The following is a 16,873-nucleotide window of genomic DNA, read 5'->3' on the forward strand; positions in this document are numbered from 1 at the left end:
TTTTTGTTGTTGTTGTTGTTGTTTTTTCCCCCAGATAAATTTTCAGTCAAATATGTATTTTATTAACTGGATTGGGATGGCAGGTATGCCATCCCGCCAAGTTACGCCTTGTATTACTTTACACCAAGATATCTCGATCAGACTCGCAGCACTGTGCAAATAATGCACCCTATTTGATTATGAATAGAATACACCTCTGACCCTTACCTGACTGGTCACATGTTAACGCTTTGCCAAAGGGAGAAACTTTACATTTTTAAACCTACTTACAGTGGACTGTAATCCCTTACGTGACTGAATTGTCTATACTCCTTTAAATTTAGTCTACTGTGATTTTAAAGGATCTTGCAACTTCAGAGCTCAACCTGTCGGACCAGTTTTTCAAGTTTCATTATACAGGTAGCCATTACGACCGCAGGTAGGCTGAAGGGAGTGAACAAAACCCAGCAGTTCTTTGTAACAGGGAAGTGAGCTAGTATGGTTTAGAATCTGGAAATCGAAAGAACAGCATACATTTAAAGTTAAGGAAGAACATCTGGAAGTTAGGAAAACTGGTGAGTGCTTGCCTTCGTGAATTTGTAAAAACGCTCATGTAGGCTATAAGCGTATCATACCACGATACTCTGTGCGGGTTATTGACACTCTGGCGAAAACTATCCTCGAGATGTGGCTATCGGTGATGGTACTTGGTAAAACGTTGCAAGGTTTTAGACTGTACGGTTTTAAGGTGTAGGCTACCACAAACAAGATCTGTGTTGTCCAGGATTCCAGCCGATTGGCATTTTCAAATGAATTCGAAAATTAGAAATGTGAATGTATTGCACATGGATCACGGGGGGAGATTGTCCATGAATGCGATATATTAAAGTCCTCCCCAATATATTATAAACGTCTACATGAGTACAGAATAAAATAAATACTAGGCTATTTGATTTTGCCACTCTGTTTTTACCCTCGGACACTATCTAAAGTTTCTCAACTTTGGATAAAGTTTCGCACGTTTCGTATTTAAATATTGAAACAGGCTGTTTTTATTTTTTATAGTCTTGACGAAATGTCCACATTTTTATGGACCTATACACAATTGTTCTCAGTTATATTTCTGTGCTATTTTTTGGAGGTGGTGTTGTTTTGTGTTTTTTAAAGTGAATGTTTTCTACAGATAGCAATCGGGCTACTTCTCAGTTGTGTTGTCTTATTGTTATACAACTGCGTTGTGTTTACCCAATTCATCCACAAACGAAACACATCCACATCTGGGCCCCACATCTATTTCTATTGACCCAATTTTATTTTATATTTATCTTACCCTACCTTTCACTCAGTCGTTTCTTTTCTTTCATTGGACACTGTCATAAACGGGCTACACTTGAGGAAAAGATCCACGTGCATTTTCAAGACTTCATTTGTTAATGGGATTTATTCGGATTTGTAACTTGGCATTTGTCTCTCATTATGTTTGATTACACCTTTGTACCGTATATTACAGGATATGGGTAGCCTTTATGGGTAAACTTCACTCTCAATGATCGGTTTAAGTTTCCTTAAGTAAACAGCTGACTATTTCTTACATTTTTGCAGACAGTAATATTCAGCTCCAGATTTACAAAAGGATACAACCTGAATGTAAATTCTACTTCGAAATGCAAACACTCATATTCATTTAAGTGGAGAAGATGAAAACTCAGCTGGCTTCCAACGTATCCTCCTGAGGCAGGGCAATTCATTTTGCTCCCCTGTAGGGGACATGTATCTCTGGTCTTAATCTCAAGAACCGTATATCCTACTATGCTGAAATTTACACTACAAGTGACATTCAATAAAAAATAAATAATATTTTTGAAAATAAATTGACTGCAACATAGTTTTGTCATCCAAGGCAGTTATATTATATCCCCAAGAAATTAAATAGCTACTTCAACTTTTTTTCTGTCGGGTATAAGGAGGATATAACACGTTGACTCTTGAACTAAAGCTATTTATAGAACCATACCTTGTTTCCCCAAATGAACGCCATGTGTAAAAGACAGATGTTAAAAGTTTGCAAATGGCTATGAATTATCTACTGAGAAAAATGACACAATGTTTGCATGGAATTATTGATATTTGGACTTCCCCATTGCACTGCATTTAGATTGTCTGGATAGCTAATAATAAAAATGTATTTTACTGAGGTTCACTTGGAACAAAAAGACATTGAATAGACATGCACATTTACTTACTGTAAATATATTTCTGTCGTTGAGTAAGTGTACTTGCTAAGAAAATTTCCCTTCGACTAAAGAAAATATTGGTTATTTTGTATTATTTCATGTCTCAACCAGTTCATCAGCTTGTTGTTAACATGCCAGTTTTTATCCTAAGCCAACAGTCAGTGAGCAATCATACCTCATGTCAAAGTAAATCATTAGTGACGACTTAGTGTCTTTCATCTTTCCTGTGTTTTGTTGTACCGGTTTTACAAAAGGTTATACATATGTTTGGTTTTCTTGGGGAAAAATGTGCATTTATATCAGACGGTCTTGATTGGCACAACACCACAGAGCAACAGGATGTAAATAAATATAAACAAATATTTGTAAATCAGTACTACTTTGGCATTATGCTGTGACCTACATTTTGTTTTCAAGTTTCTTTTAATTAGAATGTATTTTTCAGTTTTTAACTGAAACAAGTTAAACAATTGGGACACCCTATGCTTCCGTGGGGGGGTCTCATGAGGGTTGTGAGGGAAAATATAAGGTATAATTGCTAAACAAACTACTCGCAGTAAGTTATGTCACTAGTGCTTGTAATGTACAATACATTGTGGCTACAACCTCAAAAAAGCCATTTTCTATTTGAGAAATGACTAGTTTTATGAGTGACTTTCTATCATGTAGAAAATACAAAACATTAATTTTGTAATTTTATATTGAAAACCAGTAATCTCTGAAAAATGTGGCACACAATATATGTACAAATAAGTCAACTTCGATTTTGGTGGGCTAAATAGATATACGCATCCTGCATCATTTTAGCTTGACATGGTTTTATGTAACTGAAGTGCATGCTTTTGTGCCATACAGGTTTCCCTTAGCAAATGTTTGTTTTAGCTTTATGTTTGTTCTAATAACACCCAGAAATGGCCATTAGAGATGTACATAGGTAGAGATTCTGGATGATGAAATAAATTCTCACAGAGCTATTGCATTATGAACTTGGGGACAGGTTCTAACTTGTGGTGTGTACATTCTTATATACTCTGCTCTGATGTTTCTTGAAACGTTTGTATGGCCTCCCCTCCATTTAACAGAAGAGGTTATGTAGTATAGCATGCTCAGTGTCCATGGAAATGCCAGAGATGCCAGGATCCTGAGAAAGTGATGGACGTATCTATATATTACCATAAATTCCCACTTTACTGCTTTGGAGAACGCCTAACCCTAGATTATACACCTTCTTGAAATGAGACGAAAGTTTATTTGTATAGAGTCTTTTTGTTCAGTATGATCCAATGACATAATCAGCATAAATGGACAGCTCCATTCCAGCCCAAGTAAGACAGATTTACTGCCATTATTTGGTAAATGGTAAATGGACTGCATTTATATAGCGCTTTTATCCAAAGCGCTTTACAATTGATGCCTCTCATTCGCCAGAGCAGTTAGGGGTTAGGTGTCTTGCTCAAGGACACTTCGACACGTCCAGGGCGTGGTTTTAACCGACAACCGTCCGACTGCCAGACAATCGGTCTTACCTCCTGAGCTATGTCGCCCCCCAATCTTAACCTGGATGGCACACATATGTGCCATGCATATCTATAGTAAAAATGATATGTTGAAAGAAATGTAACTCACACGATGGATTTGATATTCTGGATTTCTGTTCAAAACCAGAAAATGCTTGAGATATAAAGTTTTCTCGCATGTATTCTTTGTAGGAAGCATCTAATGATCTCAATTGTAAGTGAAAGTTTGGCAACCCAAAAACACTGCAGATCTTACACTTGGTGTGTGAAAAGGTTTCCGTAGGGAAACAAAAATAGATGAACATGGAAATATAATGGCAATGTAAAAATGCTTGATTGATTTAAAATACTAATTGGTCAAAGAAATAAAAACTATTATTGCAGTATAAATAATTCTACCTAATTTAGAATACTTTATTCGGTACAATTTCAGGTATAATTTTTGAACTGCGTTTAGGAATAAATATGTGTCCTTCCTGGTCCTCGTGACCAGTAACTGGGAAGTTCGCAGTTGTTATTTGTTTCTCTGGTGTCCCTCTATTACCTAAGCCTTGCTGTTTTGGAAATACTAGCAAATGTCACAGTGACGGCTGACCCCCAAAATTACCATGGTGTTTAATGTTTGTGAATGTAATGTAAAGTGGCAGATTTCGTGCTATAGTCGCAATTGGAAATTCACAGTATTATTTAACGCTGTTAGAAAATGAATGGCTTGCGTAATAATATCGGTATATTAAGTAACACAACCTGGAACAGCGTGCAGATTGCCAGGGTCATGGCAGGAGAATGTGTAGCCTACTGTATGCGTGGGTGTGTAAGCATGTGCAGATGCATGCAGCTTTCGTGGGAGCATGCAGACGTGTGTGTGCAGGCATGCGCATATTAGGGCGTCGTGTGAATTTGAAAGGAACGGCGCTACGCCTGCTTGTTGCCGTCATCGTGCGCGAAACTGCAGACACCGTCTGGAAGACTTGGCTGCTAACACAGCCTTCAGTATCCCCTTTCAGCTGCGACTCCGCATATCTAATTAATGGGAGGTAATATTCCTTTCGGCACTCAGGCTGGGATGGCTGGAAAACAGGGGCATGGCTGAGTGAGCTTGACCCTCTGGTCTGTGGGGGCTAAACTGTGCACTGGCGCCCAAATCAGCCCAGTAAAGCCCACAGCGCTGTGTGCATGGACGTGTCTGAGCCGCCGCGGACCAGGCACCCTGGGCGCCCACAACATGGCTTCCTTTCCCCAACGCGGGAGAGACCTCTGAAGCGGCTGTAATGGATCTTGGCAAACCGCTTCCTGTTCACAGATCGTGTTCTCCCAGCCCCGCCCTCTGCTCCTATCTCTATGTGTCGCTGATGGGCTGAAGACTTGTCATTGTTTTTGAATTGGTCTTTGCACTCTGCATTTTCCCTGGGACAAAAGGGACCACGCCCCAAAGTCATTTGCCTCAACATGTAGGGATTCTTTATTTGGAAACTTTTGGTGAAGTTTCTGTTGTGGGCCATTGGTTATTTCACTGTCAAACGTAGGGAGGGCTTGGTGTGTTTACTTATTTACACCATTGATACTGGTCTGGTGTGAAGGAGAGACCACGATGCTTGTATTGTTCTCAAATCTGACCTTTGGGCATCACATCTTTTCTGTGACCTTTCTGTGACAAGTTCTAGGTGTGCAGGTTCGACTCAGAAGTTTTTAAAGCCTGGAAAAGACAGATTGGAGCCGGACCTGGTAACATTCTTCAAACTGCAAGAAACCTTGGAGCTAACTGCCACTTTACAGTTTTGTCTGTGATAAAAAAATGTGAAGCTGTTGGTGTCTTGGAAAACAAGTAATTTTCAGTGTTTCAACTGCTTGTGATGCAGAATATTAATCTCTGAAGATAATTTGTCTTTGAATTATAGGCATTATTATAGGTGAATGGACTTTATGTAGTCAAACCTCACAGGCCCTCATTGGTAGAAAAATGTGAGGAATTCCAACAATCTAACTGACCTGAGGCTCTGAACACAGACTGAGCTCTGAAATACTCATAGTTCGTACTCTCTCATCAGTGATGAGACATCACACACTGACCTGAGATCCAAAATAAACTATGTGGAGAGAACCTCTAGAAATGGATCAGCTGTAGATTTGATAGGCCTGTAGTCTGAATATAATTATGTTGTTGGGTGACTTCACTAACAACCTAATTGAGTCTAGCACTTATGGCTATGTGACTGCATGTCCATTATCACTCTTCAGTCTATTGCACTTTGTATTCTTGATTAAAACACTTATTTACTTGATCTTGCAATTCACTCTAAATAAGAGCATCTATTTATTGTAATGCATGTGGTTGGAATCTGTGCATAGAGATATCAGCGATACAATAACATGATCTGTCGTTGGCTTTGCCATATCCACTGCTGTTGGCAAACTATGGTTTGATAATCTGTGACAGGAGGCTACCACTGTCACTTCTAAAGAGCATTCAAGATCCTATACTCAGAGAAGTTTTTATCTTTCCAGCTTCTTGTGTATGTGGTGGCCAGCAGTCAATTTCCCAGGAATGAAAAAAGACTTGTGGGAGTTCTGGGCTTGTCCTAAGTGTGATAAAAGAAACTGAATTTTGTGGTATTTTTGCCTCTATAGATGCACTTTGTGTAATTTGGAGTCCAGTACATATCTTCTACCCAATCACAAAGCCACCTCGTTCCAAACAGGATAGTTGTCAATGACTGTTCATTAGAAAATCTCCCAATCGCCGCAGTCTGCTGTCATACTGCTGTACCTGTATCTTCTCCATTTGTCCACCCTGTGACTGTGTATACATTCAAAGCAAGTAAAGCTAAAGAACTTTTTCACTGTTCAGGTCGACTGCTCAGTCCCTGTTTGCATGTAGAGGTCAGGCTCCACCATATCATCCTAATTCCCCTCTCTGGAGCCTTCGGTTCATGGTTCTACCGTGGGGAGATTCTGAACCTATGTGCAAACTTCTCTTGCTCATCCGGAGGATCAGTCCAGTGTGATTCAGTCACTAGAGTGGAACCACACCCAAAAGTCCTACGCGGACACTTGCGTTCCCCTTCCCTGTAGCAGAGCCTTCAAGTCCTCCATTTTGTTCCCTGCCAATCTGGGCTCTCTCCCTCTCCAGGATAGCTACAGGTGTGCTAATATTCCTGTGCTTCCACTGCACATTCAGAACCAAGGATGGAAGCCAGGTCAGTTTCCTTCATATACATTCGCTTGTGGGCTCAGGCTACACAGATGGTAAATGGCCCATGCAATACACAGCACTGTTGCTATTATTTCTACAAAGCTTACACTGGGTTCGCCTTGTTTTGGCAGCTGGTTATTTTGAGGAAGTAAGGCCCAGCAGTATGTAAGAGACCAGTAAGGCACCTGTATGGCATCTGTAAGGCTCCTGTAAGGCATCTGTAAGGGATGCGCGACTCTGTCTTGGTTCAAAGGTGCTTTGGTTCCAGGGAGTGCTTCATTTGGTCAAGCAAATTGAAGTCCTGAGATTTTACTACATACACTTTCCATATGCCAGGCCAAAGCAAATACTTTTCTAGAGAAAGGCCAAGATTTGAATTTTCTAATCTGTGAATTGAATGAGCAAAACTAAACTGAGTTAATCCTTCACAGATCTGGGTAGTTAAATTGGGGCTAGATTTGTTTTGTTGGTGGGCAGCTTATAATCAAGACATTCAAGAGTGCATTTGCTGAGGAACCATGTTCTTTGGCTTTTTATATTTGCTTTTTGATGTTTTCTTGTAAGTGTCTGGCATGATTGATTGTATGTATGCTCGATTAGTTAATGTATTTTTTTGCATTCCATCTGAGTTTAGCTGACAAAATATTAACGATATGCATTTTAATGCATGTTTTCCCATTACCGGTATTTCAGACAGAGTTATGATTTTGCATCTTAACCGTTTACAGGGCACAGCAAAGCTTTGCATATTCTGGAGGAGGATAATTTTATTTTTGATTCAAAATGTGTCATTGCCTCATCCAGTGATATAAAGAAGCAGGGCTTATCACTGAGGTTGCAGGATTGATTCCCAGGTGGGGCATTGCTCTTATATATTTGACCAATGCATTTAGCCTGACCTTCTTCACTATATGTAACCATATAAATACATAAAATGCTTTCTGTTTTCCCCAGATTGAGTCGGCTAAGCAGAAAATAATAATTATTAGCAATTATTATAATCATTATTTATATTGATTATGGTAGGTTTCGTTCTGATGGTAGTATTGGTATTAGTGGTGGTAGAAGTAGTGTTATTTGTAAAAATGAAAAATAACAAAACAATTTTCTGCTAGCAAAATAAACTCTGCTTATAGTCTACACAAACATTCCTTACAAAAGATCAATTGGTATAGTTTAACAGTTTACTGGCCATAATGAGTTGGGTCAGGTGTGTCCATTCCTTTTATTTGCCAGCGAGCTTTCATGCAGGGATTCTCTGTGGAAGAGTCACAGCTGTGGATGCCTCACTGGTGGTCAGGTGACATTGTGCTTGTCAGTGTTGTCGTAGCACCCTTAGGAAAGCATTGTGAGGAAGGGCTATATTAAATATTGAGATGGGGGGCGGAGGGGCCTGCCTTTGTGAATGCGATGTCTCGGGTTTCAAGTGAGCCGCTGAGCGCGGCTCCTGTTGTGAAAGCAGTCTCTGTGCCTCCCGCCCTCTCTCTCCTTCCCCCTCTCTCTCTCTCCCTCCCTCTCTCTTTCTCTCCCTCCCTCCTCTGGCTCCGCTTCAGGCGGCACGCACAAACCTGTTTGCCAAGATCTGTCTGCCTCACCTGTCTCTGCTTCGGCAGCATGGAAAACAACCGAGTGGGTGGAGGGGCACGGCTTAGCTGGACATTGGCTCAGCGAGGTTTGGGGCCTTGCGCTGTCTAGGTTAGTCGACTGATCCCAGTGTATGAGATAGGAGGAAGTGGGAAGTGCTGTTCATTTTTGAGTCTGGATTAGAGTCTCCTTTGTTCGGTTAAAACTGCCACACATTTGAATGTAACTGGAAACTGTTTGGGCTAAACTGGATGCTAGGAAAGGCTCAAATGTGCCAGCCCTCCTACACCTTTGAGTTTTTGTGTTTTTACATACTACAAGCGTACGCAAATAATGTTATGGTGGCGATGAAAAGAAGGCTTAAGCTGAACTTGGTCATGCACAAGGTCAATAAGCCACCAAGCTAAAAAAACAAGCCAGTGGAACTCATGAGTGACTTGGTCTTAGTGACTTGGATGAGTCCTATAGCCAACACATTACTACTTCAATCCGGTCCCTGTCATTAACTGATGATTACCAGGGCTCCACAGAGGTGAGAAACCATTGCTTTTTCCCCCTGGGGTTGGGGTCATTAGGGAGGCTGTAAGTTAGCCAGGGACCCTCAAGTTACTGCTTCCTCAGTGCCACCTTGCTGTTCACCAGGTTGATTGTCTGGACTGAATGTAATATTTCAACTCTAAATCTGTAAGGTCTTGAGAGGGAGGAAACTCTCCTCAAGCATCATCAGTGTGTTGCACCATTGTGATGGTACTGCACCGCAAACATTTCTGTGCCCAAATGCTAACCAGGCTTCAGCATGAGTAGAGAGGACACTGCTTGCCATATTCAGTTCTGGTGTTTCCTTTATCACATGTAGATCTCTCACCTACAAAGCCTCCCCTTTGTCTTTCAGAACCAGAACCAGAAACGGAAACGCATTTATTATAAATTCACTCTGGAGTCGTGCTGAAGTGATTGCCCATTATTGTTAGACTTGATACAGGTGATAAAACTGCTGATGTTGAAGGAATTTTCTTTGATCAATGAAGACCATTAATGCAGATCTGACTTCTGAACCATTCAGTTATGTATACCATATTCTGAGAACTGTTTCATGGAAACGTTTTTTTTTTTTTTAAATCTCCAAATTGTATTGCGCCAAAACCACTTGAATAGATTTCGTCTAACCACAGGAGGTATTTAAATGAGCAACTCTCTGACTGTAGTATGATTAGTTTCACCCCAAGTCTAGAAAAGAAAAACACTGTAACACTGTTTGTTAATATTTTTGTCCAAATGGACATTGATACATGGATGGCACGTAGTTCTTCAGATTAGTCCTCCACAGCCTGTGTTGATTTGAGATGATTCATCAGTCCTTGTGTGACATATAGACACGTCACGATTTGCGTTTTCCCATTGATGAAACTGTGGCTTTATTTTAATGTATGTGCTGAGCGGGTAGAGTGATGTTTTGTTTGCATTATGGGAACTATGTTATTGTAAGGATGAACCCAACGGGACGCCTGTACAGGGTGAACTACATTCCTATTCAGCTAGTCTACCAAGAGACACATTTTTCACCTTTCATATGTAAAAACAGAAGTAGATGTAATATTCCATAAATGTAAAGCAAAGTATTCATAAACATGTTGGCCTTAATCACAAGATGAAAAATCCTCCACTTCATTCCTGACATTTTCTTGACACTATACACCCTGTTTGAACAATAGTACATAAATGACTTGCATGCTTACTAAATTTACTAAGCAGATGCTTTTATTCAAGGGGACCTACATGACTATGTATCTTCAACATAGTGCTGCAAATTTATAAGGAAATGGCTGAGGTTAGGTACTTTAAATGATCACTGCTGTGTCTGAACTGAACATGCAATCGATTGATATAAACATATTTCAGTATCCTTTACCCCCTACTGCCTCCCATCTGCCCCACTGCTACATTTTATTTTCAATGAACAGCACTCTTAAAGAGATAGTTCACTTTCTGGGTTTATTGATTTTTCAATTTTAGCATACCCTTTCAACTGGCTCTGACATTTTTTGTGGGCGATTAACTATATTGTAGATATTTACTGAAACTTCTGACAACATGCCAGCTTTACTGTGGTGGAAGTTACCTGGTACGGAAGAATTCGTTTATTTATTTATTTTTTTTTGTGTGTGTTTAGAGCAGTAAAATGCACTTCAAGTAAGTCCAGAGAAACCTCTACTGCAATGTCATGACTTCAGAGGATGTATGTGTATGTAATACACAATTATTCTTCAGAAATAATCTTATTTGATTTTATTTTCCATGGCACTTGCAATCTGGTACCTCTGTCGTCAAGGAAAGAGGTACTGGAATAATATCAAAATGATATTTATCTAAGCAATAGAGAATAAACATTATAAAATGAATCTGTAAAGTAATGTTCAGCCTCCGGAAAAGTAGCATTGTTGTACCAGCTGCTTTCCAGTTATTTCAAGTGTAGTTTCTTGCTTTAGAAGACAACCCCGACCCCCTGCCCCGAATATCCCTATACCAGTTACTGTAAACCTGCAAAGTGTTCAGAACCTTGGGAGGAGCTGACTACATACTTAAAATGGTTCCTTCTGCAGCAGTAGAGAAAGAAATGACAAGAATTCTGTTTTTGTTTTGTCAATGACGATGGAAATCCGCAAGTCATAGTGTCGTGCTCTGAAATGCAAGCAGTTTGAAGGATTTCAGTTTAACAGTAGTAGCCACATTTGTTTCACTACAGCGTGTTGCATAATGTTTTCTTTTTCATAAAAAGGTGAAAAGTTGATATGACACCTTATCTATTAATCATATTATTTTTTATGAATTAGTATATAATTATCGTATCCAGTGTTGAATCTTATGCGTCGGTTCTTTTGGTTGTATTTGTTCGTGCTTACATCTTGTCAAACCACAGATTCAGTGGTATTAAGTTGTGTTTTCAGCCTCACTAGGCACAGCTTCCTTGTTGGAGGTTTCCATGTGGTCCTTACTGGTCCTGTGGAACTTGTTTGACATGGATGGGGTGAGCTGGCAGTTCTTGCCAGCACAGCATTGCCTTGGGCACAGTTGAACCATGGAAAACATTTTTTAATGGGTATATACATTCCATTAAATTCTGTTTCTGTTTTAGAGTGGAAGTGCTTGAACAGAACTAATTGTATTTATCATTTTTTATGTTATGTTGAAATGGTCTTTGCTCAGTTCACTGGTGTGCTCATATAAAGGGCTTAGTTATTAAAGCTATTTGAAATTTTAGACAAATTATGAAATGATGTTGAGCTCATCCCTGAAATGAACAATCAGTCCTGAATGACCTGACAGTAATATAATGTCTAGTGAAAGTGGTTCGCTAGTTGTGCCAGTTATAAACCAGATAACCTTCCCAGGCCGATTCTCACATGCTGATATGCTCAGCCACACACAGGATTATCATTTTGCTGTCAAAAACAAAATGTGATTGTAGGCCTTATGCTGTTGATGGTGATGTGATTGGATATCTGGGGCAGTAATGTGGGGCACTAGTTTTTCAAATGTAAAAACGAAAGGTTACATTTAAGGTTTTAAAGTTTATTATCTAAAGCTTAAGTTATTTATTTCAGTTGGTTACCGTGTGTATGATTTTATAGACACGTATGCACTGCATTTCAGATGTATGAATTGGCATGTATTCTGGTAAAATTGACTTGGGTGGTTTCCTTAGTTGAGGAAAAGGGGCCAGAAGAGTTTGGATGATTGTTCTTGGTGATCATGGTTGTTTTGGGTTTCCCTTAATGTGAAAGTTGACTCATTTTCTACTTATTTGTGCTGAAAGTAGATGATGTTCTATTCGCACCATGTTGCAACCTTCCATGTTTCAAAAGAAGAATGAAGGGCTACTTGAAGACTAATATGTAGCTTTTGCTAGCATTTACTTGCGTCATTTTGCTAAAAGCAGTCTGTTTTATATTATCTAATCAAGCAGTTCAGTCTGCGTCTCAAAATGTTCAATAAATTGGTAAGTCAAAAGAAACAGCGATTTGGTTTTCACTGCTTTGAAATGATCTTTTAAAAATGCACAGATGCTTGAAAGTATTGTGCCGATGCTTGAAAGAATGAGCTTATTCAATGAGTATTTTACAATTTCAAAAAGTATTACTCTTGGCAGTATCAGTAGTGAAAACTTGTAGTACTGGGATTTCTGAGTGAACCATTTGTGTGAATGTTGAAAAATGTTCTGAATGATCACTCTTTGCTGCCTGTTTGGCAAAAGCAGGGCACACAGCATAGGCTTTGGAGATTCCTGAGTGACTCAGAGAGATGTTATTGGGGCGGATCGGTTGGATAGTGACATAACCGTAGGCTTCTTGCTTGAAACGTTGGACTAGCCACCAAACCAGGAAAGCTGCTTCAACATTTTTTCTGTCTTAAAGGGCACTTTTGCTTCCCTCTGGTTCTGGATGTAAGCTGTTGTTGAGTATACAGTATATTTATTTTAAATTATTCTCATTTTTATTTAAAATGAGCGTAAGAAAGGGATTTGGTTGAAGCATCACGCTAATTTAAAACCAAAGTTTCTAGTCCTAATTTTATAGAGGCTCTGTCCACCAAAAATCTCTTTAATATACAGTAACTTACTAAAGGTGACCTTGAATGGCAGATTTTTCACCAGAAGGGTGAGTATCTTGTGAACTGTTCTCTGTATATTTTTGACTATTTTGTTATTTATCAGTGAGGGTGAGGCCATTGTGGAAGGCATGTATATTTCCTGAGATAGAGGAATGTATTAAACTGATTCTTTTTATTACTTTGTATTGTCTGGATGAATTGTTCTTCTGCTGGCATTTTCTGCTGGGAAGGGAAAAAAGATGTGGTTGAGGTTAATCATTTCTGTAACACTTTTTTTGTAAATGGCCTTCAACAAAAGTGGGTATACATTTGAGAGCCCAGGGTACAATCTTTGTGAAGGAAAATGTTATTTATTTTGACTTGTGGTGTGGTGGCATGCGGTGTCACACACTTTAAGCCTTTTAAGCCTTAAGCAGTTTAAGGATTTTGTTTCCTATTTGAAAGTTCATAGTTGTGTCCCCATAAGCCATGTTTCAGTCTGTATACCCACCTCTAACGGCCTGTTTCTCCCCCTCCTGCGCTGCCACAGACTGCCTGACCTCACCATGAGTCGTGAGCGGGCAGACTCCCAGGGGTCACTGGGGCCTGACGATGAGGTCATGCCCTACAGTGACGATGAGACGGACGATGAGCTGGAGCCCACCTCTGATGTCGAGGAGCACGAAGTTGCCCCCCCTGTGGTGGAACCCAAGTCCGCTGGTGAGAGCCCCTGATTTGTATATAAACCTTTAGGTTGTCCTACCATGAGCACATCACTACCATCACTGTCCCGAATCCCCACCTCTTAATTTTAACATTTCTCTACCATCAAGGCTTTTGGTGAGTCTTCATTATTGGCTTTCACATCATTATTTAATCATTTATTTAATTAGAAGAAACCTTATCCAGGGAGACTTAGCTGCATGTAGTTTTATTTCTTTTACATTTTGTAGCCTTTTTACTGTGCTTTATGTTTTACTATAGGAATGGCAGCAAAGTACATTGCTGATAGGCCCAATAGTAATATTCCGCCTCATAGCTGAACTCTCATAAATGCATTTCTGCAGTGAGCCCATAGAGGGAAAGCAGGGCTTCATATGGGGTCTTTTGTTTTCAGAGTCTGGCTGGAGGGTCAAAGCCAATGACCGTGACTTCTGCAATCTCCCTGAATTTCAGAAGAAGGTCTTCTTGTGCATGAAGAAGAGCAGATACTCCGTAAGTTCCACCAACAACAGCGATTCACAAACCCTTTTTCAAACCCAGTTCAGCTCTTGTTGAGTTGTGACTAAGCCCACGGCAAAGTAAAGTAAAAGTTCTATGTAAATCATAGTTTAAATGTACATTATTATTACTTAAAGTTGTTACATAATTGTTGTAAACATTTACTATATGGAAATTGGACTGCTTAAAACTGCCGGTTCAAATACTGCAGTGTCAGTTTACTTGTGATGTGGACAAGCATGTCACCTCACCTTTGATAAATGCAGAAAAATACTGCTGTGTTAATTTCAAAGTTTTCTAATGTAGAGATGTTGCATATTAATTCACATAGACACATCCCTTTCAGAAGGCCAGTTTGGTCCTTTGAAAAGCATAAAAATATAATTAATTTTACACGCAGGCTTACTCATGAATTTGCCTTGCTGACATAATATTTCATGCTTAAATTTAGGATTAATGCATTTGCAATTGAAGAATTTCTTATAATGTTGACTTTTTTCCTGCTTGGCAGCAGTGATTCAGCCCACTATTTTATAGCAGCTTATGTAGCCTGTGAAAGTTGTACAGTGGTCCTGTGTATGGTTCCTCGTTCCTACTTTATTTAATTCAATTATTTTTGAAGACACCAGCAGCAAGTGTGATCTCAAACTAAAATGAGATTGCACGGAGTGACCAATTTGGTATGCGCACACAATGAAATGAGAGAATGTAGCTATGGGGAAGATGCTGTCCTCAGAAATGTTGCCTGGGTTGGATGTTGTGGATACTGTGGCATGTTCCAATCATTCACCGCCCACTTGGTTAACACAACAATTTCAAAAAGCTACAGCCTTTTATCTGTGCTGTACTGTTGGTGTTGCACTCATGTATGGCATTTCCTGGTTGATGATATCGGTCGTGACGCCGATGTTGCAAAACTGATTTTCTTGTCCGGGTGCTTGCTATTATTAAACCACCTGCCATTTCCTCATCTTATTGCCCAGCCCTTATCTGAGGCTTTTTGATTTAGCCTCAAGATCTAGCTCTGATGAGGATCTCTGATGTCAGTATTGTGTAGCTCATATAAAGTCATTCAAGTTCAAGATGAAGTTCTAGGTGGGCCCTTATCAATTAAATCATCCCATAGAAACAATTTAGTCTGCTTCTTGTTGTTTTGAGAATGTGAAAATTGGAAAACTACTTGGACACCGTGGAAATTTTTTTTTTTGTGGACAAAATGGGAAAGGGAGACTGTAGAGAGGCTGTACACTCCCACCTGTGCCCTCTGGTTATGGCTCAGGGCCTATTACTGTGCCACAGACTAGATTGTCTACCTTGGGGGGTGGGCTCTTCAGTGTCAAGGCCCCCAAGCTCTGGAATGGCCTCCTGCAACACCTCTAGGCAGCACCTGCATCTTCATTTTTAAATCCTGAAGTTCCAAAAATAAAGCTATTCTATTCTATTGTAAACCCAAGCCCAAAACACCTTTTCTCTCAACACTTTTCCTCTTTTCTCCACTTTTCCCACTTTTCTCCACTTTGCTTACTGGCTTGGTATATTATATCTATGCTTTCTGATGTGGTCTCTTTGCTTTCTTTAGTTCTTGACTGCACCATAAGTGTTTTTTAAATATATATATATATTTTTACCCATGATGATATGTCCTTTTTTTAAATGAGAAAGGTGTGATGTAAATAAGTTTTTACCATTAAAATTATTAATAATTTGCTACATCCCCCCAATGCCAGCTTCTAAAAGTAATGTTTGTAGAATGAGATTACATTTGTATAAATGGTGTGCCTGATGTAGCAATACTCATGTTTAGTATAATTTATTAACACTTTTTTTTCTCCTCAGGGGAACGGTATCAAGACGTACAAATACAACGCATTCACCTTCATACCCCTGAATTTGTACGAGCAGTTCAAACGAGCGGCTAATCTCTATTTTCTGGCTTTGCTTATCCTACAGGTCAGTCTGAATGAAAGAATCTTGGTTGCGAAGTAGTATGTACATACAGTGTGTAAATTTACAGCTGATAGCCATTAGGTTACAAGTCAACATACAATGGGTTTAAAATAATGTTAGCAAGGAATTGTGCGATATTATACAGGATAAGTGTATGAAAGTCTATGAATGCATAACAGACATACAAATTGTCTGCTTTGAGGGAATTTCAGAATTTGTTTAAAGGGAGGCCTCTATTCTCCAGCTGGTCAGCATGTCTGTGAGATGTCTTTTCATTCACAACTTTTCTGGAATGCCAACTCCAGCTGTTATTCACACATGACCTCTAAAATGGTGACATTCGTGAACATTGCAGGGTAAGGCTGAATGTATGAAAAGGATTATCGATAAAGAGAGCAAACAAAGACTTGGCAACACTATGGGGCCAATATCTTGGTAAGAGGAGGAGGCGATGTCAAATGAAAACATTCCACAACAGTACGCTACCTCACTACTTACCCTTTAATACAGGGTGTGGCTGAAATGCCCTTTTAATTTCTAGTCTCCTTATGATGCAATGACCAATTGTGCGTGCTCTGTACATTCACCTGAACGTTCCAAATTGTCTTCAC

At 39.5% G+C, this 16,873-nt stretch overlaps 1 protein-coding gene across 1 annotated transcript in view; it reads left to right on the forward strand.

The window, feature by feature from the left end:
• The first annotated feature begins 216 nt into the window (after positions 1 to 216).
• The window catches only part of atp8b1 (ATPase phospholipid transporting 8B1), a 30,660-nt gene continuing 14,003 nt past the window's right edge, over positions 217 to 16,873 (forward strand). The window contains exons 1-4 of the mRNA XM_064308106.1: positions 217 to 554; positions 13,645 to 13,814; positions 14,212 to 14,309; positions 16,152 to 16,265. Of these exons, the coding sequence (XP_064164176.1) occupies positions 13,661 to 13,814; positions 14,212 to 14,309; positions 16,152 to 16,265 (366 nt within the window). The 5' untranslated portion in view covers positions 217 to 554; positions 13,645 to 13,660. The remainder of the gene's footprint in view (positions 555 to 13,644; positions 13,815 to 14,211; positions 14,310 to 16,151; positions 16,266 to 16,873) is intronic.

The sequence above is a fragment of the Anguilla rostrata genome, chromosome 14, assembly GCF_018555375.3.
Source record: "Anguilla rostrata isolate EN2019 chromosome 14, ASM1855537v3, whole genome shotgun sequence".
NCBI classification, from domain to species: Eukaryota; Metazoa; Chordata; class Actinopteri; order Anguilliformes; family Anguillidae; genus Anguilla; species Anguilla rostrata.